This window comes from Acanthochromis polyacanthus, chromosome 5 (assembly GCF_021347895.1).
Source record: "Acanthochromis polyacanthus isolate Apoly-LR-REF ecotype Palm Island chromosome 5, KAUST_Apoly_ChrSc, whole genome shotgun sequence".
Taxonomy (NCBI): Eukaryota; Metazoa; Chordata; class Actinopteri; family Pomacentridae; genus Acanthochromis; species Acanthochromis polyacanthus.
The window spans coordinates 26,635,099-26,661,561 of NC_067117.1; the positions used below are offsets into that span (position 1 = coordinate 26,635,099).

General features: G+C 38.2%; 3 protein-coding genes across 5 annotated transcripts; all 3 read right to left on the reverse strand.

The window, feature by feature from the left end:
* Nucleotides 1–12: 12 nt before the first annotated feature.
* Nucleotides 13–3,812, reverse strand: ift52 (intraflagellar transport 52 homolog (Chlamydomonas)). Its single transcript, XM_022194265.2, has 14 exons — nucleotides 3,679–3,812; nucleotides 3,093–3,261; nucleotides 2,594–2,681; nucleotides 2,283–2,412; nucleotides 2,094–2,169; nucleotides 1,860–1,931; nucleotides 1,627–1,753; nucleotides 1,437–1,520; nucleotides 1,249–1,317; nucleotides 1,016–1,170; nucleotides 850–937; nucleotides 619–727; nucleotides 381–526; nucleotides 13–299 (listed from the first exon to the last, which is right to left on the reverse strand). The coding sequence occupies exons 2-14, from the start codon at nucleotides 3,209–3,211 to the stop codon at nucleotides 258–260; spliced, it is 1,305 nt and encodes a 434-aa protein (XP_022049957.1). The 5' UTR covers nucleotides 3,212–3,261; nucleotides 3,679–3,812; the 3' UTR covers nucleotides 13–257.
* A 789-nt stretch (nucleotides 3,813–4,601) lies between these two features.
* srsf6b (serine and arginine rich splicing factor 6b) lies at nucleotides 4,602–12,879 on the reverse strand. Of its 3 annotated transcripts, none has more exons than XM_022194263.2 (6): nucleotides 12,653–12,879; nucleotides 10,692–10,834; nucleotides 9,078–9,196; nucleotides 7,111–7,313; nucleotides 6,968–7,027; nucleotides 4,602–5,445 (listed from the first exon to the last, which is right to left on the reverse strand). In XM_022194263.2, exons 1-6 carry the CDS (start codon nucleotides 12,757–12,759, stop codon nucleotides 5,127–5,129), a joined length of 951 nt encoding a protein of 316 aa, XP_022049955.1. In that variant the 5' UTR covers nucleotides 12,760–12,879; the 3' UTR covers nucleotides 4,602–5,126. The 3 variants fall into 3 exon arrangements, with proteins under 3 accessions (XP_022049955.1, XP_022049952.1, XP_022049953.1); XM_022194260.2 differs by having other exon boundaries at nucleotides 4,602–5,457; nucleotides 6,956–7,027; nucleotides 12,653–12,878; XM_022194261.2 differs by having other exon boundaries at nucleotides 6,956–7,027; nucleotides 12,653–12,876.
* Nucleotides 12,880–14,083: 1,204 nt separating this feature from the next.
* acot8 (acyl-CoA thioesterase 8) lies at nucleotides 14,084–21,069 on the reverse strand. The gene is made up of 6 exons (XM_022194264.2): nucleotides 20,839–21,069; nucleotides 19,344–19,480; nucleotides 18,035–18,260; nucleotides 16,989–17,146; nucleotides 16,577–16,768; nucleotides 14,084–14,474 (listed from the first exon to the last, which is right to left on the reverse strand). The coding sequence occupies exons 1-6, from the start codon at nucleotides 21,036–21,038 to the stop codon at nucleotides 14,356–14,358; spliced, it is 1,032 nt and encodes a 343-aa protein (XP_022049956.1). The 5' UTR covers nucleotides 21,039–21,069; the 3' UTR covers nucleotides 14,084–14,355.
* Between the last annotated feature and the right edge of the window lie 5,394 nt (nucleotides 21,070–26,463).

Sequence of the window (26,463 nt, forward strand, 5' to 3'; positions counted from 1 at the left end):
AGGCTCCATATGCATAATTACAAAATGCTTTTTTTATTTTTATAAAGAAATTGTTTTAATAAAGGAATGAATAACATCATTTGCTTTAGTATATTCTTACAATGTGATTTGCACAAAGAAATACAATAGAAAATTACAACTTTGTTTCCCACCACCACTGTAACAGCCCTGTCCCATTCATTACTATGTACACAAATCTGCTCCATCCGTATGCAGCACTTATTAAAGACAGAGCTGAAAACATTATTGGAATCCAGTCACAGTGGGGTGAACGGCGCTTCAGTGTCGATATCATGCTCCTGCAAGAGGGGAAAAAGCTCTTTAGACAAGGCCTTCAGTGTAAAATAAAGTTAACCGCAAGAAAGCTGAAGGGCGCTCACCTGATTGAGCTTCTTGAATTCAACAACCTGGAAGAAAATGTGCTCCAAGATGTGCTTGGCGTCTCGACTTTCTTTATCCAACTTTGCAGTCACCCCCAGAATTTCACCGCATTTGCGTACATAAAACTCAAGATCATCATCTGTACCTGTGAATGGAGGCAGTTTAAAATCACGCCATGCACTTTGTTCTATTAAGTCTCAACCAGTTAATCATTATTCAGCAGAGTGCTGAACTTACATTTATTGGTGAGCTGTGCTAGCCGCACTTTCTCAGAGGAGAATGTTTCATCTAGATCGAACAGGTCCAGCATGGGTGGAGGCAAATCATTTAAAGCAGGTGGAAAGACCTAAAAGGAAAGACAATGGTCACTTCTAGGTTTAAACTTGTGGGCCTTCAAGAAAATAGTTCTTTTAGTATTTCAGATTCTATATATGCAAAAACAGCAGCTCAGACAGGACTGAAACGTACAGCTGGTTGAAGCTGAGGCAGAAGGGTTTCAAACTGTGGTGTGATCAGCTGGAGAGGCTCGTCTTTGACATTAAGCTGCTTGTAAGCACTGAAAGGGGAAAAATGTTTAGCTGTCAAAGAAACCACAGTGATTGAAGTGGAAATGAAGCGTATTTTGCATTGTCACCTGATGACTTGGGGTAAAGCGTCAGTAGATAGATTGAACAAAGACATATCAAAGAGAGAAGTGAAGTCCCGGGGGTTTTCATCACCCTCTTGTAAGCACACTCTGAGCTGTTCTGACAAGCACCCTGTATCTGGCAACATGGTGTAATCTGTGATCTAAGGGAGAAAAGAGGTGTGAATTTAAAAGACAATTAGCGGTGCCATTCTCTTATCATGTACATGATACTTCCTCACCTCCGGGTCTTCTGCATCAATCTGATTCAGCTGGATAGCATCAGTCATGAGCCACTGAAGCACAACATCCTGGAAGAAAATGAGGCAGACAAGAGTGGGCTCAAATTCTAAAGGCTCAGAATTAGGACTTTTGCACCATTCTGATATATTAATTGCCAAAAAAATCTATAAATGTTAACTGGACTCACCATGATTTTACTGTTCTCCTCTTTTTCTATGTATTGGTCACTGAACATGTGGCAGGAACCCAGAACAACCAGTTTGCCGGACTCCTTCGTAAGAAATGAGACATCTGTCAGTAGCTCTACATCACAAATGCACATTCATAAACATTATATGGTCAAGGAATGAGTAAGAAAACTGCACTGTGCCTCTGACCTTGCCCTGGTAGAAGGCCAGGACAGGCCTGTTGAGGGGAAAGCAGACCGAACCGGTTGAAAGAACAGCGGCAGCAGGCTTCATCACACTCAGCGTGGCACCGTACGGGTAAACAAATGTGAGAGCCCTGCACAAATAAAGGCAGAAAGCTGAAATTTAAAACCAGCTCTTAAAGCCTAGTTTTAAATTGAATATTTTATGCAGAAATCTGGAAATGAAAGCATATAATTTACTGTGAATTGTTTCCAACATTTTCATCTTCAATGATTCCTGTGACCACTTTACCAGCAGCACGGCTGATTTCTCTAAACAAGAATGAAGCAGAGAAGTGCAATCAGCTTATAGAAGAACAGTCATTTTATTACAAAAAATATGGCAGTATACACAATATAAATGTGAATGTAATTGTTATTGAATTAGCAATGTGTGATTATATGAGAAAAATAGCTTATAATGTAATGACAAACCTATTCAATACACCATTGGACACAAGTGCCTCCTTAGGATGGAAGTATTTGTAATATACATTTCTCACAACAGCATCTGCAATATAAACAGAGAGGAAGAAATTATGCACATCATAGTTAAAAACTATTTAAATAAGAATATCTGTGCAGACGAAGTTAACTGTCATTCCAGCTAATTTCAACATGTACCATTGTTGACCATTATTCCAAACTCCTCCAGGAGAAAATTGATGTTCGTGTCATATTTCATTTCTCCTCCTTCACCGAGCATGACTAAGATATTTCCTCCTCCGTCCAGGTAGTGCTTCAGCACCTCCAGCTGAAATAAAACAGGACAACAGTGTGAAAACAAGCTTCTGTGCTAAAATTTAAACACACCAGAATAGAAGTTTGTTTCAGACTGCTTGGCAAGCTTGCCACTTCACCTCTCCCAAGCTTTGTACAATATTACATTGATTAGAAATGTGCAGACAAAAGAGATGTTTTTCCAAAAACATCACCTCTGATGCTGTGAACTTCTCCCTTGGACCTGCAGTTATCCATAGCTTGACGCCTTTCAGCCTTTCCAATGACAGCTCTTCCTTCATACTAGGGGAGACGACATGTATTTAACAACTAAAGTTGTCTTAAACTATGAAAGAATTTGTAGCTAAGCCAATCCAAGCAGCAACAGATGGAATGCATCCAAGTACATTTACTCAACTACTGCATTCCAGTACCATGGCGAGGTAATTCTGCTTTTACTTGAGTGCTACCACAACACTTCAAACTTCTATTTTTAACTCAAATACATACATATTTCTGAATGTTGTTCCATTTGATGATGTGTATGCTGAAAGACTAAGCTAATATCAAGTTGGTCACAACATATGGTATTTTACACTGACTATCATAGAGTACATATGTGTCCACCCCTCGACCAAATACGCGAAACACTCTAGTGTAGTAATAGAAAACTTAGCACATAGACAGCTTAGAGTAACTACACAAACACTTTACCTTTGTATTTTCCATTGAGCTCTTAGTCTCTTCTGCACTGATTTGTATCCATTATTCGTAGAAAACAACTCCTTTTTGGAAGCATTGAAGATCACAGTGTTGTACTGTTCTTTCTCCATTATTTTCTTGGTTCAGTCACCAAAGTAGGCACTTAAATGCATCCATATATCTGGAAAAATGTTTGAACTCAAGTTAGACCCCGTTTCAAAAGCCCTTCTTGTAAAACAGTAGTAGCTTTGCTGGCAGCAGATTGAGTTAGCACGTTTAATCACCAGATTCAATTGACATTGTCGTAAATAACTAAGGTAATAGTAGTAGTAGCAGTCCATCAAAGTAACGGGCTAAGCATCCTTTGTCATATACTAGGATGCTGTTAGCAAACATGGATAAGAAGCTTGCTAGCTTACATGCTATTCAGATGCTAGCGTTGTTGCTAGCACTGTCGCTACGAGCTAGCTAACTGTCGTCAGTGTTGTTTTCAGTTCTTGATATCAAAGACAAAGGTATAGCAAGTATTCAGCACTGATACTCAGTTCCACAAGTATACTAACTTACAAGTTAATGTTATTAAATGTTAACAACTCACCGTAAAGCTCTCTTGGAAGCGGTGCATGCTGGGGGAAGAGTGGTAACTATGGGCGCTAACCACCTAGCAACAAAGTATGCCGTCAAAATAGAGTCCAACAGAGTTTTATCACATCTTTTTACCACGTTTAACAGTATCTCTGATTAAAATGAGAGATTTCAAAGAAATAAAACGAATAGAATAGATTGATGGAAGGAAAATAAAGGCTTTTGATTTGAAAATAGAATAGAAATTAAATACTTTTAATCCCCAAGGGGAAAATTGGTTGGAGCAGCAGAAAGAGTAATATGTGAGTAAATGTGCCGTAAATAAAAATGAACAAAGTGAGAAAAAATATAAAATGTCCTATGTAAAGAATGCACAAATGTTAAAGTGTTTTATATGTAGTGCAAATAGTGGACAAGAGTAAATAATTAATACTTCCATAGTTTGAACCATTTGATTGATAAATAGAAAAATCTTACCATTAAGTGCAGTTTGCAGACAAGTAGGTGCTTGCTACCATTTTTTATTCAGTATTTTATGCAGCTTTTGGAATCATATGTTATGTTTGTCCTTTAAGTTAGCTGTGATTTCAAATATTTTATTGTTGACTAATTCCCTCACAATTGTATGACACGGATATTTGTTCTTCTGTCCAGGAAGCACAATGTAACAGACTGATCAACACTTTTTGACCAAATTACACATAATCCCAGAAATATATCTGATTTACATTACATACAGTATATCGTATTGTGCTGTAATCCAATATTTGAGAGTTTATATTTGTCATATGCTTACTATGTGCAGCGAAATGCAAAATATGCTTTTATTGAGTCCATCAGTGTATTCAACAGCAATGCTCCTCTCATTTCATGGGACAAGTTAAACAAAACAGTTTTGTGTGCTTTTGGAAAATATTTTTATGAATAAACGTAGACTCTTCTTAAAATGTCCGTTACTTTATTCCAATGTGACATTACAAACAAATGCTGCAGATTGTTTCAAATCGTCGTTCCCGCTGGAGGACGATATTAGGGATTTTGTAAAGACAAACAGGTAAAAACTTTATTTCACAGAACATGCAAACTGTGAATCTATTAGTTGGAAATAGTAGTATTAGTTTGGACCTTTACATCTTTCTGTCTGAACTTATCACATATATGTAATTAAAGTATGAAGCCACTTTTGCATCTCATGTCAGCTGCTGGATTCAAATCACACACTTCGATAAAACAAGGAAAATTATTCAAAGACAACTCAAAAACAGCTTCACTGATCTCCTATAGTATTTGTTTGAGAGTCATTTTAGAGAAAAGATCAACAAAAAAAGATTGCCAAGAAAATATACATTTCATGAGCTCTAAATCTCTGCCAAAAGATACCAAACCCTCTGTAAACATCTCCAACACAGAGCTCTGGGATGTACCGTGCCATTTTTCTTGAGTACACAGTGAAGAAACTGGTCAGTCTTGAGAGGCTGATCTGGATCGAGAGCCAGACCTGGAGCGGGAGGCCGAGCGCTTTGCTGGGGACTTGGAGTTCTTGCCAGGAGGGGACTTTGAGGCATGTTTCTCATTTCTACTCTTCGAACGGGAACGCGAGTGGCTTCTCGGCTTCTTAACGGAAGACTTCTCCTTGGAACGACTCCGGGATTTACGCTCGGCTTTGACTTTGGATCTGCTCTTGGAGCGTGACTTGCGAGTGTCTGAGTGAGAGCGAGACTTTTTGCTCTTGGAGGGACTTTGAGATTTGCGAGTGTGTGATCGGGACTTTCTTTTCGATCTGGAGTGAGAAGTGCAATAAAAGAAAAACAAGAATTATACATTTAACCTATTAATCATATGCATTTCTGATCATCACAATCTTCAGGTGTCTAATCTTTATTCCTTGGCTCTGATTTGAGACTTTGAGTTTAGCAAAATTCAAATTAATAGCCACTGGGTGCTTCATCAACACAAATTTTGCCTGAAAGCATCTTCAATAAAAACAGGAAAATCACACTAAGTCTGCGGTCAACCGAAAACGTACCTACTCTTTAAGCAATCAAGTGGGGAGAAAAAAAGTCTGTATGTTACCACATTCCATAAATGTGCTCTACTTGCTAGTCTTATTAGCAAAAATAAATTAAAAAATAATCATAAATAGCTCGTATTTGCAGCATATGAAATCATTCGGACTGTGATATACAAAAACAACGATCTGCAAAGTTCATAACTGAATTTTTGGCCATCCATTTGAACAAACTGTGACCACATTAAGGACCACATTCATGTGGTGTCATTTAATTTGAAGCCGGTTCCCAGAGAACGTTCAGTAAGAGTAATCTGAACATAATATAAATGAGATCCAACAGTCCCCATTAACCTAGGTGAGTGCAAAGTTTGGAAAATGTAAGAGTGTTCACACTGCAAAAAGCAATGGACCATTTCAGAAATGCAACTGATGTAGTGCCTTTTCCTGGTGTAAGTAACACAACTGAATGTGTGACCAATGACAGTTTGGTTGGATGAGAGCATTTTGGCCAGCCCTACATCATGATACACAAATTGGAACTGAAGCCCTAAGATGTTACAGAGATACATCTGGTATGTATAAAGTCCTGAATAGAAATTTTTGATAGAAATTCTGTAATACTGAAGATGACAGTCACAGGACACATGTCCCACCAAAACCCGCTTGTCTGCTTTGTAACAGTAAAAGTGATAAACTTCCAGCCAATTATATTGTTAAAATGATGCAAGTATCTGTTGTGAAACTGTGCATATGTCCAGAACAAGAATAACCCATGAGGAAATGTGCTTTTTAAACCTTATTTTTGTCAAAAATCAACAAACTTATAAAACTTTAAACATTTTTAATCACATTAGACTGGTGATTCTAAACCTGCAGTTTGCACATCTCAGTGTAGTAATTATTTCTCTCCATTCTTTCAGATAAAGACCTGGTATTGTTATCCTGAAATAACTGCCTCAGGGTGTTACTATGCTAGCAGCCAAAAGGCAAGACTTGCCCTAGACTTTTAACCAAAGATGCATAAAATTTTCTGAAGATTTACATGTGCCTTCTGCTAAAAAATTCAAATCTAAAGCAGTGTAAGTAGCAGTCAAAATAAAAAAGGTGAGGAACTAAAATGTGAGATGAGGAGACATGAGATAAATGTGTTTAAATATCAGTGGATGTCCACCTGATGAAAGCATGCTGCCATTTGAAGATTAGGGGATGAGGCCGGTTTAAATGTCACTTAAAGTGTTACAACGTAAAGCAGCTGAATTATGATTTAAACAGCACTGACTGTGAGCGAGACCTGGACCGACTGTGAGAGCTTCTACTCCTTCGGCTGTGAGAGCGCCGTCTGCTCCGAGACCTGTAGGTTCAAAAGGAAAAGTATTCACTGAGTAAAGAAAACAAACACACATTAAACACAATTACATCTGAATGCTTGCTTACCTGGATCTGCTGCCAGAATACGAGCGCCGACGCCGAGCTTTGTCTTCCACCAGACGGATCTTCCTTCCATTAATATCGGTGCCGTCTAGTTTTTCCAAAGCTCGTTTCATGTCTGAACGGGATCGAAATTCGATGACGCCCTCGTTGGCTCGTCCTTTATGGGCATCAGCGTAGGTTACTTCACCTGCTTGCCGCATAAAGTCCTGTAAAGACACAATTGTGCCACCAAAACATTTCTCCCTACACCATCCACCATGACTTTTGTGACTCAATGAGTCATAAAACACACAGTTTTGTAAATAGGATTATAATTATCCTTCACATCACATCACATCACAAGCTGTTAACACTATATTATATGCAATTTTCTACATTTTCAGGCCAGTAACTTGCACATTCCAGCACACTTTAAATACTTACTTTTTTACTTTTCTTATAATCCCTCCACTTTGCTACACTTGCTGTTTATTTGTCTTTTAACAACTGCTGTCTATTGACTTGCAATACTTTCTTTTTCTTCTGAAACTATTTTCTACTCATCATGGTTTCACCGAATGCATCAAAGCACCCCATCAAATCCTCAAATGTGAAAACCTACTTGGCAAAAAAACAGATTCTGATTCTGACAACACTATCAAACAGGTCCTGTTTAAGTTCTACAACATTAGTCTATTTGTCAAAACGCAAGTCACTATTAAAATGACATCTACTATTGGATTTGAAACAAAATCACTTCACTTACTGAACCACTTGCATGATTGCGCATCTTAACAAACTGCAACTACTATCACCTCAAAAAGCTGGTATTATCTTGTACTACCCCCCAGGGTACATAGGCTGATTTATATATGCATTATTTCTTCTATTTACTCTGTATTTTGATCCTATTTTTAACGTATGGCGAGAGAGAAATGTCTTTTAGGTTCCTCTGTATATCCTGGATATATAGACAAATTGACAATAAAAATATTCTGTCCTACCTAAAAATAGTGACTATGAAGTTAAAGCATAGGAGAACACTGTAGAAACTCTAACTACACTTGAATTAAAGCTTAATGACGGACTGAGGGCTTTACTTTGTAAAACTACAGATAAAACTATAGAAATGACAAAGCTCCAGTCAGAGATATCAGGTATCACAAAGGAGGTTATCAACTTTCTTTGCTAAGTGAGGCTTTCTGCTTCAGACTCTGTACGTGTCATGAGGAATGTAATATGTAAGACGGTAAAAACGCCGCTACTGCAAAGGATACACGACAGGAATGCTGGTAGGAAACTGTGTGTGAATATATCTATTTTAATGATCAACGCAGCTGATTATTCCTCACTGACAGCTGCACATTAGAGCTGTCAAACTTCATATATTTAAACATAATGTTGTATTAGAGTGCATTTAGGTCGAAGCTAAATGCCTTCTACAGTGCAATAGTACAGGATATGACTTAGATTTTTGGCCAAATTAAAGTGAAAATAATGTTTCTGTTTGAATATTTGCTGCAATAAAAACAACGGAATTATCCATTTAATAATCTGCGTTCCATCAGCTGCAGTGCCAACAACACTTAGCAGCAAATCAGGACCAAACATAATAATATATTCATGCAATTTCTGCATCACCAGCTGAATACATGTAGGATTTCCATGGCAAAGCAACGAATACAGTGTGCCAGGTTGTAACTACACGGTTTAATTCTGTGGGATTGGTAATGTAAAGATCAACTGGTTTGCAGATAAAACATATTCCTTCAGCTGAGAATCGTACCGCTCATAGAGAATCATCAAGCAGTGATTTGGTTAAAGGGAATTCCAAACTCTGAACATAACCTGGTCAGGTTAGCCCCGCAGCATAAGTTACCCCGGTGATCTCGACAGATTTAAAGATAGGCACCTTGATGCTGAAAGCTCTGATTTTAGGCTCAACATACCTGTTAACCCTATAAACTGAACTATCAGAGGTCACGTCCCACCTTAAGGTCCTGCCAGCTGCACCTGCTGGACAGGTTCTCCACAATGAGGCGGTGCTCAGTGCGAACAGGTGGCCCGTACTTATCTCTGCTGGAGCGATTCCAGCTGCTGTAGCCGCTACCTTCAAAAAAGACAGGGAAATTAACATTTAACTTTTAGTCACGTGATTAAAAAAAAAGGTGAGGACTCCGAAGTGGAATAAATAATCTACAAAATCACTGCACACTGGACCTCTCTTTGTTTTGTTTTTTTGTTATTGTGCCTAAGCCTCCACCTTTACATATAAATAGAATAACAGCTATCAAGCTATGCCAGTTCTCAAATGGAACACATGGGGATTAAATATGCCAGTGCTTTTTAATCCTGATCCTGTGAGCCCAGGGTCCTGTGGAGTTTTAATATCGCTGTGCACTTAGGGATGACTTAAATTTAGCACGTAAAAAGACAACAATTAGAAGACCTGCGTCACTCTTCGCTCCATGGACCAGGTTTAAAAACCACTTAATTAAGAATGAGACAGCACTTCTTGTCCCTTACCTGTGTTTATTTGTGATTTCTTTCAAGTACAGGAACAACTGCCTTTTCCTTTGACCGCAGCTAGACTAAAACTTACAAAGATTTCATGTTGCTAAAAGTACCAAGCAACCAGAGACGTGATGTATGGTTATGACATTCACTGTACAAAATCTAATACTAGATGATTAAATGGGCTACTTTCAATGTTGGTGGAGAAATTGTTACTATACTGTTCATGATTCTGACTCAATATGCATGAAAATTTGCTGTTTATGTTGTTAAACATAGCAGTGGTTCCAAAATTCTTTACATCAAACTTTGCTTTACACCAAGTCAAGTTAATGACTGTAACCTGTAGGTTTTTCCTCACTTCCTGCTTTGTATTATTACTAGAAAAACAATATTCTTCAGTTTTTACTCCATCCATTTGTAACTTAAGACAAAGATGACACCTACCAAAAGCTCTTTGTTTTACTAAAGAGTACTGGGAGCCAAAGCAATGGCTGAAACATGTGTTGGGTTGGTCTTCTGCAAAATGTCTTGCAACAGTAAAACCAACAGGATTCCTCACCATCACCCTGGTCTATTGGAAAAGGATGCTGTCATCATGGCTTCCGGTTATGTCAACCAATGGTCAAAGGGCAAAGGTCACACACACATTGTAAGGGGAAAGCCCAGGCCAAACGGGTCAGGCAGTCATCTTTACCCTCATTGGACTCGGACTCAGCCCGCAGTGGACTCTTTCAAATTGAAACATCAAGCACTTTGTTAATGTTGACTTCAAATTGTATACATCGAAGCTTCACAAGTCTTACCTTTGCTTTAATCAATGTTACTCATGGTATTTTACAAACATCTCTTTTACTGTATAAAGCTTTGTGTCTACCTGCCATCAGGCAGAACGGACTTGAGTGCTAACGGGAACAGGTGTCTAACAAGCATTTGGTGGTGTGACAAGTCACGAGTACTGCCAGCTTTATTGAAACAAGTACCGATTCTATCAAGAGACAGTGAAAGTAAATACCATCATGTTAGTTAACAGAGACTGATCAGAACGCCATATTTAAACAATATTTTATAATTAGAAGTGCTGAACTTACTCCTTCCTCCATGGCCGTATCCATCCCTCCTCGGTCCACGGGCATGCTCAATGACGACACGCTCCCCACACAGCTCCTTTCCATTCAGTTCATACACGGCATCATCAGCATCCCGCATGTCCTCAAACTCCACAAAGCCATACCTACAAGGAAAACACATGCAGGAGCCAAAGGAGGAAATGGTTATTCCTTTGATTATGCATGAAGATCTTTTTTGTAAGCAGGTTTATAATTAAAGTGTTTGAAACTGTGACAAATGCTATTTCTCACTAATGTGTTGCCGAATTCTTAAATCCTTGCCCGCGCTGAAGACCAGCTGTCTCCAACCTTAACATATTCATTCATTCAACCTTAATTTAAACACTAAGGCATGGATGCCTCATTTACAATGTAGCATCCTAGATAGATAGAATACTTTATTCATGCCTTCAGGAAGAATCCTTCGGGATATTAGAACACCACAGCAGGTCTTTTCTACCACAAAGCTTCTCCCCCTTCTGCAGAAACAGCTGAAACCTTGGACTTTGAACACCGATATCAATATAATTTGCAATATTACTTCCTCAATGTTTAATGTCAGTTTCACTGTTGTGTGCAATACTTCAACTTTAGGAGCAAAATTGCATCACAGTGTGCAATATTTCATTATCATGTGGTGTACTGCTCTGGTATCATTAGCAGTACTACTTGTTACTTTTCCATTCTAGTTTTATTTGAGCTTGTCTTTATTTCTCTTGTATTAGACACTTACTCTCAAGTTTTGAGATCATAACATCTCCTCGGTCACCTCAGATCTAATGTTTTAGTTACTGATATGTCAATATCAAAGGTTCACTGAATGCACCAACATTGCCTATGTGCAAGTGAAAGCAGCATTAGACGAACATAGCAGCTCTATGTGACTTCATTAATTGTGAAAAATGACAAATAATCCCTTACATGGATACAAGATTGATCAGGATCTAACACTAAGGGCATTTTATACTTTTTGGCACCTCAGACAGGGGAGCTGTCACACAGAATCACTGCTAGACACGGCAGTTAAATCATTATTTACATTGTGAATCTGACCTCCAACACAGCTGGATATCATTTCACCATAACAGTCTGATATAATTAGTATTTAGTAAGGAGATTTTACAGTTTCACAACATGATATTTGCAGTAGTTAATATGTGTACTGGTGTATTCTCAAAAAGCAACCTCTCTAATTATTAAACTCACTAATGGCAACAGGATAATGCAACACTGACTACTCATTTTATTGCACCATAAAAAGCTGTAGCTATTAGTATTATAATCGCACCAGAATGGAAATTTTTAAGTTGGATTCATAATGGAAGTTTTAATCCACATCTACATCAGTTAATTATAACATTTATTATAAAATAATAAATCACAGTGCATATAGGAATGTGATTTCTGCTCTTTTGTGCATGAAACCATGGTTTTCAGCTAGACTGTACTACAACAGCATGATAAAACTCTTGAAAGTAAGTTTTTGTTTTGGGTTTTGGGTGCCACTCCAAGATTTTGAAGTTACCTGACACACATTTCTAGAGATGCCACTGATCGAGAGATTGACAGAAGTTAGTGTTGACATGCCGCAAGTTACGGATCTGTGTGGCAACATTAAGGTTTGCAAAGCTAAATTCAAACTTAACTTTGCATGCAGAGTGCTTCACGGGCTGCTAACACTGTTTTTTAAAAACTAAATAGTGGCTCAACTTCAACAGCTATGCTAATGCTAGCTAAGAATATGTTAAAAAAATTAGCCAAACGGTACGTCTCCTAGCGCCCTTACTGGACAATAATAATAGGATATAGTACAGATAACCGTTTGTAAACTGTATAGACAATATAAGGCAAAAGCAGGGCGTCTCTAGAGCCCGGCTCAGGACTAACGTTAGGTTAGCATGAAGCTAGTTAGCATGCTGCTACGAAAGATGAGACGATCTTACCCATTTTTCAGGTCTATCTCTAATAATTTGCCATAACCGCTAAAAAATCTTTGAATGTCTTTCTCTCGAACGTGATAGCTAAGCTTGCCGACATACACCCGAGGCATCACGGCAGGTATTTAACGGGACTTTACTATAAGTTGAAGTACAACTTGGTGTGAGGCACTGAAGGCCTGAGACACTGCACTGCAGGCTGCACACTTCCGGCAGAATTATTCACAACAAAAGTGACCAAAAACAGCGCTAATTAAAACCTTACACGCTATTCTGTACAGTACATGCAGCGTTAATTCTCCTTTAAGATGTCCTCAGACTATTATTTAATTTGCTGAAGTTTAAGAGAAGACAATAGGCCTTCAAATTCAACCATAATATACAACTGTGCTAAAGTTGCTGGTCAACATTTTATGTACAAAGGCAGTCCATGTCTTTTCAAACTTTGTTCAAAGTTGACTTATATAATTGGGAACCAAAATTAAATTCTATCAAATACTTTTGGCAGAATTTTTTTTAGAATTGCATGCATATGTTTTCAGACCGGGATTTTTTGTTGTTGTTGTAATTACACTCTAAAAAATGTTTAAAAGCATGTTAAGTTTTCTCAGTCTCTACAAATACAACTCCCACAGCCACAAAAATTGATGAGAACAAAGACTTTTTCCCATCAGATCCAAATGATTGAAGGACTTCTTTTTTTAAATACTAGTCTTTGAAAACTGAAAACTAAATGAATAAATAAATGTTGGGGATTTTCAAATAATGTGAAATTTGCACCCCAGAAAGCTCATGTAAGAGTGAATAGCTCTATATATGGTTGCACCCATGAATACTATTGAAAATAGTCTTTTGTCAACATTTCACCATCTTTTAAATCCTCTAATATCAGTAGAAATTGGTGTGTTGCAAATATGTCAAGTAAAGGTTCCAGTTTTTTGCTATATTCACTCGTGTATCTGACAGCTGGTGTGCATAGAGATCCATATATTGCCATTACATGTGCAAGGTTAAAAGTTGCTTCTGTATTGTCTTTGTGTGGAAATTTAACAAAACAATAGGGTTATTTCACCTTACTGAATACACGTAAAAAGTGCTGTATTTGGATATGTTTTTCATAGTGAGTGTATCACCTAATGAAGGAATATGTCCTTCATTTCACCTATGTAAGTGTTTTCAACAGGCAGAGCTTAACTTTCCATTTGAAAACAGCCACTGATAGTTGCATGACAGCCATTTAAGTATATACTTTGAGGAACTTTAATGTAAAATGTCACTATCCAAGGTCTTTTGTTTTTGTCACCGACTTTTACAATTAAGATGAGTAACCACGAGTTTTCCCACCATCAATATCAGCATTGACTGTATATTTCTTTCAAGGTTTGAACAATGCAGAGCTTCATGGGCAAAGGATGAATAAATAAGCAAAGCAATGGATTCAGTTTCATGTCTGACAATATTTTATCCACATCTCCTCAACAAATGGCAAGGTTGCATTCATCATGAACATTTCAGTCTTTATATAAATTAAATTCTGTTTCGGATTTTTCTTAATAAAAAATAATATGAACTAATTAAATTAGCAGTTATATGTTTAAAATTAAAATATTAATATAATTAGATTACAGTGTGGTGACCCCTGAAGTCATCTTGAAGGCGGTTCTAGTAGATGATTTCTATTGATTCTGTGAGTGACTAACATAATGTTGCTACAGTTTGCTGGCCTCTGGGACTGGTTTCACTCTCAGGACACCTTCCTGGGAACATGAGGCAGCCAGAACTCCATCTCTCCTCCATATTCGGGCTTGTACCAGCCCCCTGCTGCTCCCTGAAGGACAAAACACACACAACATGTCAGGCTCAAAATTGAAATGGATAAAAAGTTTCATCTTTTGACAGGAAACTTACAGTAAGTGCAGCTTTTAACAAAGTAATAAATGCACAAACACTGTAATTCAGCTGTAACCCAGTTGGTAAATGGGTAAAAATACAAAGACTAAATGTCATTAATATTTCATGATGGATACATGCACAAAAGCAGCAGAAAATATTTGCAAAGTGACTGCATTAAAATGAAAAGCAAGCCTCTATCAAAGCATTTATATTCACATACATCAGCAACACTTCACCGTGTAATTACAAATAATTGTTTTTTCACGTGCCTAGCACATGTATGTTCATTACAGGCAAATGCTGATTGTCTGTAGCCATTGTCATAAGGTCTGATTTTGCTTTCACTCCATAGAAACTAAAGACAAGCCACCCCAAACAACCAATGCACATACTCATCATAGCTACACAGTTACTGGTTATTTGTTGACTATTGAAGTCTGTCGGGATGAAACCTGCTCTGAATAACAAACTGCTGAACAATGAAACACTGACCCAGAAAGTGCAGCCAAAAGAAAGAAACTAAAGCCTGGAAGACACAAGTGTCTCACATTATCCTGTGACATTTGAAATTGTGTTTATGTTGTGAAGTTTATCTACATTAAAAACATGTCAGCAACCGTTCTAGATTTTTCCTCAACAAGGGGCTACATGAAAAAGCTAATTATACTCGGAGATTTCTCAAGTAATTCTAAAGGATCATCATGCCTGCAAAACAAAAAAAATGATTAACCAAACACCGAGCTACTCCAGTGAAATAATGATCTCATCCTGGCCACCCTTTTAATCACTGTCTGGTTCTTCTTCACTGACTACACAAGCCAGAATTGGTCTCAAGGCATATAGACTGCCACTACAAACTCTGAGCAGCAACCTAACACACTGAAACTTCAAGTTTTGCCAAGGATCATGCAGTAAGGCTGCCCTGCAAAGTTTTTTCTGTGATTTAGCCACTTTAATGACAGTGCTTTCTTCCTTTCCTGCTTGCTAACGTGCAGCCAAAACACTTTTCCCACCAGTATTTTCAGGGGATACTGTTGCTACAACCTAGGCTTATCACCAACCAGTAGAGAAATGATTGGTTTTAAAAAAATACAAACACGCCAGAGCATTCTTCCCCTACAGAAGGATGACAATGAGGTCCAGGTAGCTATGGCTCTGCAAGACAACAAAATACAAATACATTCAAGGTTGGCAGTCGTAATCCACATTTGAAGCTGTCAACCAGTCTTTCCACTTAGTGGTGAAGAAGTGCGACCAAATACTCCAGTGGGATATTTTTCTTGGAAAAAAAGAAAAGTGAAAAAATGTCCTACCCTCAATTTCTTCACCATCACTTCTCGGTTATCTGACTCAGAAGAAAATTAATCAGTGGCAGGTTTAGGAGAAAAGACAGAGAACAACTGGCTATGGCCAAGAAGTCCTTGTAGTCAGCTGACATTAAAGTCACGCAAAGAAAATCAACAACAGCGCCACTTTTTCCCTGTTTCCTGCCTCAGATTTGTCTTGTCACATTCAGTAATGAAGCAATGCATCAAAGAAAGTTCAACGCCAAGTCCAGTGTTGCTATCTGATGTTCAGCTAACTCTGGAAAACATGCAGTTTTGTAAAACAGTGGAACACAAAGCAGAGTCTAGAATTTAAAGCTTCAATATTCAGGTTATGGAAAGGTCATGTAGTGGAAGCAGGCCTAATTGTGCAAGCAGTACTCAGTATAATAACTGCAAAAACACACAATTAATTACAATGTGTACTTACATTTTATATGCTTATATTGTTTCTACTTACACCCCCTGTCAAAAGGTTTAGGACACGTTAAAATTTATTTGAATGAGAAGATGTCCTAAAACTTTTGTGGCAGAGGGTGTATGTCTAAATTTTCAGGACATGTTTCCACTCCTTTTTAAATATTTTGTACTATTTCTATCTCTAATATTTTGAAAGGGAGCAGCCATTTCTCCTCTGGGATCAGTAAGTATTTCTGATTCAGATTTGTGAATGAACTCAGTACAGCACATGAGAAGTGAGCAACACACTGACCTGCCCATGAGCTCTCGCACTCGTACAGCATCCACTCGTCACTGCGAAACGTGTTGTGAAACCACATGGCGTGGTCCAGGGAGGCAGAAAACTCGGCCCTGTATTTGGGGTAGGGCAGCATGGCCGTGCCCAGGAGCGCAAAGTCTGACACGTAAGCAGCAACGCAGCAGTGCAGCTTTGTGTTGCCTTCACCTACATAAACACACAAATAAAAGACCAAATGAAATGTAATGTTTTGCTTATATAACTCATCAAAAGCAGAGTCTTGCAGTATCTTCTAACCACTACTTAATCTCAAGAAAGCAGCAAATAGAGAGCTTTGTGTATGATTCCAGCTCCTTAATCACACATTGTATTATATCATGCTCTTCTGCTGACTGCATGTGCATTTGTTAGGATAAGTGCTTCTCACCTATATGTCCTCGAGCTCGGCCCCAGAACAGCCTCCTCGGTTCTGAAGGCGCAAATCTGTAAAAGGATGCTGGGTTGATTGGCTTTATCTCAATGGGAACCTCGTTTGCCAGCAGTTTGTTGAGGCCTTTCTTCGCATTCTCTGCCAGGTCTGGTTTACTGGAATACAACACATAGATATACCGAGCACCGCTGATTATATCTGGCTTGTTGAGGACCCTATTCTGCAAGGTACTTATGGGACACTTACTGCAAATCTAACTGTACAATCTAGCGTAAACAGCCATGTTTGATGTTAATGGAACTCCTCCAGACAGCAGATGTACACAGAGCAAAAATATAAAAGCAGCATGCAAATGGTTTTCTTTTCTGACTTGGAGAAAAAGCAAAAAAAAAAACATCATTTCTATTGTTTCTATTCAGTTGATTGTCAACAGTCAACAAATGCTTATTGCCATAAGTTAAAAACATCGGATGGAATATTACATGCTGTGTTTATATTTGTTTCAGGATATGTACAGCACAGTCTGTGTTTTGTGTTCATTTGTAGACCTACTCTGACTACACACACTGCTACACACTTGGATTATAACTGGAGTCAATTTAATTGAAACTATACTCAAGTCAAAGCCACAGAATGGCACTGAAGCACAGACAGGCCTCATACAAAGAGTTCGGAGCTTTTGACTCTTCACTTCGGTCTTTTAATTTTTCAGTAAACTACTGTGAAAACAACACAGTTCCAATGAAAATATTAACAGTATACTTAACTGGGGCACTGTATGTAAAAAGCTAAACTGCTGTCTTCATTGCTTTGAGCACCATGAATGTAATTTAATTCTCCTCCATTTTAATGGGTTGATAACAGAAATGTACGAAATCTTGCTTGCTCTATCGAAAAAAAACAAAAATTTCTTCTACCGTTTTTCTACCAGAACAGGTAATTCGGAAAGCATGTACTGTGCGACTGCTCTGTGTTTTTGTGTTAGCCCAATGTCCTGGAAAACAACACAAACATGTCAGTATATAAATTGGCTTTCATTCTACCTGAGATGAAAGTGAATAAGCTCCTCTGTAGTGAGAAGATCTTCAGGCGGAGGGACTGACGGCATGGTGAACTGGTGCTCCAGGGGGCTCGACTGCAGCTTTTGGAAGGACGCTTGGCAGATCAGGATAGGCTGTCCATGCTGGATGGCCTTCACAGAACGCACTGTGAAGCTACGACCGTCTCTGGTGCGGTCAACCTGGTACAGCACCGGGACCTTAGGATCCCCTGAAAAATACCCAGAACAGTAACTTGCAATATATAGAAGAAACAGTGATAATGGATTTCATGAAGAACCTAATGTACAATATAATAAATTTCAGGTTTTTTTCTGGCTCAGTCAGAACAGGCATTTAGGGGTGACAGACAGACAGACAGTTACAGCAGCGAATACAAGAAACAGTGTAAGAAAAAGAGCAGCACAAGAAATAGTGCAAAAAAAAGAAAAAGCAGTGTTACTAAATTAAAATCTGATAAACAAAACTGTTTAAAATACACACAACTTATAATTTTGGCTGGGGTGATTTTCCCTTTGGCACTGGATAAAGCCTAATTTATACACCTGTGTTGAATCTACGCCTGGTTAATGCCGTTGTGAGTATTTATATTTGTGCACTGGTGTGTCTGTCTCCGTCACTGTTAATACACTGCCAAAATGCTACTGTATTGAGCTTCTACTTCAAGAGGAGTGGATGATATTAGAATTTAATGCCATAAATTTAGTAAAAACACGGTACTTTTCCAAAAATACTGCAATGCAGAAAAAAAAACACAGATAAAGTACGGAACTGACTGAGCCAAGCAGATTAGTGCTAAGAAAATGGCTACACTGGCTGTTGTGTTTACATTATGAGGACTTTAAGTTCCTCCATGCAGGAAAGCCCCGATATCGTTCACAAATAAATATATTAATAGATTATTTTACAAAGCAAATAGACATGTTGATGCACAATAAGAAGAGGAATTGCACAGATAAAATGTTAATCTAATCATAAACAGTTCAAATTAAAACAGGATCTACAAAAATAAAGCTAAAAGGCCTTTTTTTTTTTTTTTTTTACAGAAGACATAGGGACATATCATAGCAGGAAAAGCACAGGAGTTAAATCTATTCCATGTATTGTGAATGCAGCCTCTCTGGCTTTGTTTGCTGTTGCGCCTACAGCACATGGAACAAAGATGTTAACATCATTAGTCACACATGCTAAAATGCATTAGTCTCCTGCTAAAAGATGTCTCCATGTAAGTACATTAATTTAAGTGATTATAAGGGTAATATGTTTCATCACGCATGCGATCGGTTCGTCTTACCTGCTCGTACAAAGTAGCAGTGAAGCGAGTGGACATAGAAATTGTCGCTGACAGATTTGGCAGCAGCCACAAGGGCCTGGCCGATTATTTGTCCTCCAAACAAACGCTGAGTACGAGGCACCCAGTGGTGCGTCCCTCTGGGGAAAGTTAGAGAAACCATTCAAACAAACAGTCCGGTACTGTTTTAATAGGTACACCTCACTAAGGGTAAGGCTCAGTTCTGCAACAACTCCTACTGTTATGATGGACAATATGTTCAGTTTTAGAGAGTCAGCCTACATTGATTGATATAAATGGCCGAACTGGTAATAGAAGATGTTGTCAGTATGTCTTAGATTATGGACAGAGAAGGTCGGTGAATAATTTTGAACACTGTATATGAGAAGTTAAATATTCATTATTTAGTGCACCAACTTCACATGTTGATTATAAACAGCCTGTGTTCCTTATTCCTTCACAGTTAGACACCATGTATGCATTACACGTTGCAGACAGGTGACAAATTAAAGGAAAAAAACACCATGACGTGTTTTAATAAAGAGTTGGATCACTACATGTTACCTGAACAGCTTAATTAGCCCTATTTATCCAAACATAAGACAGCCAATAAATTCTATTGGATTCATTTAATTTGTCAATGAATGTATTTTACAATTGTCTTTCCTCAGCAACACGTCACAGTTCAGTTGCTATCATAAAATGATACAAAGCTGCATTGCAATTTTGCTACACTGGTGCATTTAAACTTTAAACTATTTATTCTGATATATATTCTGTTTTGGTGAGTTTAAATGATGCAGCTACAGCCACTCATTACAGGTACAATGTGCTCTAAAGCTGGCAGTATTCTATGTCAACATAATGATACCATAATTCTATCATGGTCTGTTCCTATTTTTATATTCTTAGTAACTTTACCGTCCAAATGTCATTGTTCATTTTATTCTCTTTTACCCTTCATTTATTTACCTATTCACTATTGATATCATTTGTGGCCTGTGTATTTATACCTTCAATTTTCTTTTACTGTTTTTGTTACGTTATTCCACTTTTTCCTTCCTTGTATAACGGTATTTTATTATTATATCTGATGTTGTTGTACTAATTTATTTTGAGAATCTTTTACTGATTGACCGGCCTTCTGTTGGTCAATTTTCTTCCTGAGCATCCTTCTTTACTTTTTTTTTGCCCTGTCTGTAAAGCATTTTGTAAACTCTTCAAAGGAGGCTACATAAATAAACTATCATCATTGAAATAGCTGCTGTTAGTAATTTCTGATAACACTAAAATGAATAAGACACAACCAGACTGTACAATGTCGCAATATAACTTCACTGGTCTACCTAATTTTCCCCACTATGGGATCAATAAAGTCTATCTTATCTTTTCCAAAGACAGCAGATCACGTTTACTTCCTGGTTAGTGGACGTTAGCGTCACCAGTTAGTCCGACACAGCAGATCATTCGAACACGGTGTCAAACTTCAAACGGTTACCTGTACAAGTCAACGTCGAGCTTCTCCAGGTTTAAAACGCTGGTGACGAGGACGCTTTTGAGGTCCTGGGTGTCCTGTGATGCGGGACTCTTTAGGTTTTCATCTTCAGGTGATTTCTGAGGGTCAGTGAGCCCTACATGTCCAGAGTTAGAAGTTAACCCACTGGTGCTGCAGCTATCACTGACTTCTCCACCCGCCATGTTTGTTTAGTAGCTTCTTCTGTGTTGTTTAATAGCGGATATCTATCAAATGTTCCACCTACTGGTGGGAGGAAATACATAAATTCTTAGACTTCGATGACTTTATTAACCCCCCCAGGGAAATTGTGACAGTAGCATGGATATTCAATAAAGGACTAAACAGTAGGACATCGCAGAATATTAGGGTAAAAAGTTAAGATAAAATAAAGAGAAATACAGAATATACAAGAGTGACAGTATATACAGAAATGTGCAAATGAGAATGTGCTTGGATGTGCAGATGACACAAGAAGGTGCAGATGAATCTACACATATATAATGAATGACATTTAGAAAATAAAATGTCCAGAATGTTAAGTGGTTTAATCAGCAGGTAAAGTGATACAGTCATTGACCAGCATCTGGTCAATTATCTGACCAGACGCAGATGCATTAAAAAAGTCTTATTGCTGTGGAGAGGAATGACCTCCTGTACCATTCCTTGGAGCAGCACAGTTGTTTCAGTCTGTTGCTGAAGCTGCTCATCAGATTGTCCATAGTTTTATGGAGGGGGTGGTAGGTGTTGTCCATGATGGCCATGCAGTTTGTTCAGCATTTGTGCCCCACCACCTTCTCCAGGGTGACCAGCTGACAGCCAACAACAGACAGGGCTTTCCTAATCACTATGTTCAGTCTGTTGGTATCCGTCACCTTGATGCCTGCACCCCAGCACACCCCAGCAAAGAAGATAGAGCTTGCCACCACAGGCTGATAAAACATCAGAAGCATGCGGTTGCATACATTGAAGGACCTGAGCTTCCTAAGGCTCAGGCCCTTCTTTTATACGAACTGTAACGTAAGATGACAAACTCAAACGTAAGATGGACAATTTGCATGGTGTGACTGTTGATTTGAGTCGCAAAAGATGCCATCAAGGTGAGGATCGCCATAGCTGAGGTCTAAAAAAGTTGAGAGCAGCTAGGGGGAAGGGGAAATTGCTCCTCTTCCCCACCTAAACAAGGATACTGATTACATTCTGATGCCCCTGGAACAATAACAAACTCCTCTGGAAGTTTTTCATGGCCAAGAGATAGCTCTCGGCACGTCACCCCTGCTGTTCAGATTCACAAGTTTCATGTTGATGCCCACGAAAGATTCAAAACTCTGACACTTGCATTCCAAACTACAATAAAAACAGCTCCCTCCTACCTGCACTCTCTCAGTCAGGTCTACACCAAGGTTGATACCTAGAGGCTTCTCCTCTGTGCCTCTTCGGTGATTTAACGAGTTACCAAATTCTGTCTGATCTGCAGATCTGCTTTTAAGAAAATAATTTTAAAAAATCTCTTCACAAAACATTTTTGCAATTGACAGACCGCAAAGAGTAAATAAATAAATCAAATAATTCCTATTACCCCCTGTATTACCTGTAGGCACCAAGATCCTATTATCACACTTTAACTTGCTTTATGGCACTTACCCAGGTTGTTTTCTCCTGACAAGATCCTTGACTGTGTATAAGATGTACGTCGCTCTGGATAAAAGCATCTGAAATTGTAAAATTGTAGAACTGAATGTTTTAACACTGCCTTTTATCCTGTAACTCTTCCAGTGCAACTACATCTTTAACCCCGCTGTTGTCCTGCAGCTCCTCCAGTGCTACAAGGCTGCTTAAGTTGTCAACACTGCAAATGAACCCTTCTGTACAGTATATTTGTTCAGAATATGTGAGTTACAACATTTCCCTAAAATTAAACAAAAATGTAAAAAGCAAAATGTGTAATTTGTGTATCAGAAGCACCATATAACAACAAGCTGTGAAAAATTATGTTTTTACAAAGGGAGGGACCTATTTTAGAAATATATTCTACATGGTTGTCACATAAAAGCCTGTTATGTGCTATTGTTGTTTTTTAACCAAATTATGTATTGTCAAAGTTACTAATGTCTGTGTTGACTTTTAAAAGCCAAGGCATTGCTTTCTTGTCAACATGTCTTTGCATCCTTTTTGTTATATTCTTTCAATTCTTGGAAGTGCATGCTATGAGGGACAGAAAACGAAAGGAAGCTTTTTAAAAGGCTATACCAGTGCATATGCAAAGTGATCAACTTTAATGGGAAGGCAGTATCTACTTCTTCTTTATGTCATTGATGCAAGCCGATGGTAACTATTAGAGACATCCTCTCACATTATGCACGCTTTAATGACACAATAACTTAATATATTGTTTTTTACTTCATGCCTTGTACATATAAATACAATTTCTTACAAAGACGGTGACAGATTCATCCCTCAGAAGCTCAGGCTGAGCTCTTCCATCTACTGTCAGCATGTTGGATTTGAGCAGTTTGGTTTATTCAGACAAAACTCTAGTTAGCTGTTCTCAAAACTTGGAATATAATAATGCATCTGAGTAATGGAGAAATATCACAACTTCAGTATACTTTGGTTGACTATCAGCACTGTGACACTGCACTGATGCTTTCATTTTCAGATGTATGACAAAGACAAAAAAATTAGGGCAAAATGCTTGCCTAAATGCCCCCTTTAGTAAATGCTGGGTGTGGTGGAAAACAGACCCTTCATGTTTTCTAAGATAGGCTTTCAACCTGAACCACTGGACCTAATTAGAATGGAGCCTCACTATAATACAGTATCTTCAAGTTACAGATTTCTTCCATTGTTCACACGCATCATTGTATCTAGAATTACTGCTGTGTGATTTTTCTGGCACTACCAACCACTGACAGGACACTTAACGTTCATGTTTGTTCCAGCTCATTGTTAGGGACACGAGATAAGCGCCACCAATTCACAAACTGACCAAATGTGAAATATGGTCACAGTTTTACCTTGAGTTCCTGAGTTATGCTGTAGGAAAATGGGTGGAAAAAAGGTTTTTCAGCACATTATGTCGTGGGGAAGTTGTTTATTGACTTTCTGGGTAAAAGTTGTTTTAGACATTTGCATGATATTTCAGAAATACCCTAAAAGTGAGTGTGTTTTGACTAAAGAAAATGCTTTGTGAAGTGACAATAGAACTGTTCTTTGACCTCTGATCACCAAAATTTAATCAGTTAAATGATGAACAATAGGTGAGTAACAATGTCTAATTTATGCATGCAGCTAATAAATCCTTGTAATTTTGTATAATTGGCAGATCCATCCAGTATCTTCAGATATATTTCACTCAAAGTGTAAAAAACTAAATGTTACAATAAAAGTCAAGCCTTATACGGAGTCATTCTTTGGAGATGGTGAATGTCTCCACAAAAATTCCACTGTTATGTCAAATATTTGTTGAGATATTTCACTCTGAATCAAAGCGTAAGGCTGACACACAGGCCAACAAACCCATTCATACAATCGTGTGACAAGCTCTTTTGTCAAGACAGTAACCATGGATAACAGCATTCCACAGAGTTATATAATTAAACCATTCGGCCATACTAAAAAAAACTGTTTCAAATGAAATTATTTTTCTCCATTGTTTAAAAGCATTCTAGATATTTTTCAGTATTAAAACAACACATGAGGCTTGCTTTGTTGGGTGTGTTAGAATGTAGGGTAAAATCTGGAGAGAAATTATTAACACTGTGAGGAGACAAAAAATGCATTGGATAATAAGTAACCACGTGTAAGTAACAGACATCAGAAGTTGCCTGAAGGTCTTTCTGTGCAGATTTTCCCAGACATACTTCAAAAGCATTGATGTGGCTGAGAGAAACTTTGCTTTTTCACTCACACAATAAATGCAATGTCAGAGGTTGCTGTTCTGCATATTAAAGCGTGACTATCTTGCTATGTTTTTATAACAATTGTTATAACAATGCATCCAAATGCTGTTGAAAAGCTGCAACTGTATATCTTCTAAAGTAAATACAGTATCTCAGATCATTTTACTGTAGGTCACAAAACTAGTGACAGTCAATAGGATCATAATGGATTCTTTATGAGAAACAGTATCACCTTCGCAAAGAATAACTCTGCCTTTGATGTGAGAAGAAGCTATTATCTTCAGCACCAGTCTCATAAAACCCCCCTGAGATTTGCAGCACGGATCCTTAACGTGCAACGGTTTAAAAGCCTAACTCTGTCGAAGGACTGCCAGTCTTCCTCCAGGCACTTCCTCCTGCAGCACATGTAGAAAAGGTAAGAAATTGATGATGAACAAGATGATGGAGGCAATAATGAATGCAATTTGTTCAATGCTGTGAAATGTACACACTCATCACTTTGTATAATGTGCACTTTAGCATAATTTTGTGGATTTGTGTTGACATTATCACCTCCAATTTGAGATTTGGTACAGTAATGTGCTAATTTTGTGCAGTTTTCTCAAAATATCATCTTTCTAAGGCATCTGAAAGTGTTGAATAGTTACTGTTAACTAATAAGGAGGGAGCTGGAGCCTGGAGTTGACTTAGAACAAAGGCAGGGGACACCCTGGACAGGTCGCCAGCCTGTCGCAGAGCTTCATATAGAGACAAACTATCACACTCACACATAATTTAGAGTGACCGGTTAACCTCAGTGTGTTTTTGGACTGTGTGAGGAAGCTGGAGAAAACCCACACATGCACAGGGAGAGCATGCAAACTCCATGCAGAAAGATCCCAGGTTCAGATACGAACCGGAGATCTTTTAGCTCCAAGGCAGCAGTCCTAACCACTGAGTCACGGTGCAGCCCTAACTCAAAACATGAGGACAAAAAATGTACCAGAAAAGCGTATATTTCTCAACATTACATACATTATTGTGAACCACATTAAAAAGGAGTGCGGTCTGCAGAAAATAGAAAACTGTACATTATAGGTAACTGAATGGAGAAACCCTGTCCTAACTTTGGACTTCAAAAAGTCATCTCCAATCAGATTATTTTAAAATTCTATTTTTTGTGTGAACCTCTGTGACTATACCTGTAAGTTGTTGTCTACTGTTACATCTTCTGCTTTAGTCATAACTGTCTTGCACAATATGCTTCCATTTTTTAATGAGATAACATGAATAAATGTAGGTTGTAATGATCATAACATTGCTTTTGTCCTTCTCAGTCTCATTTCCTGGTCGTGGCACATGATCAGGATGACTCGGGGTATTCTGCTACTCCTGGTTTTGCAGACCTTTACAAGATATGCAGGTAAAGTGACATGTCAACATTTTGGGCTAAGTAGGTTTTGTGTCTCTTTCTGCTTCGATTTCAGTCAAATCAGTCTATTATTAAGAACAAAATATAAGAGCTGACATCTAGAGTGACAGAGATTTTCTGTTTGACATTAAATAGAATCTGGCAACATCACATCCAGTCCAACACCACCAAGTTCTACAGTGAGACTCACCGGCTCTACAAGTCGTTGCTCTGGCAGAGTGGAGGTCTTCTATCGTGGCCAGTGGGGGACGGTGTGTGAAAACTTGTGGGATTTGACTGATGCTCATGTAGTCTGTC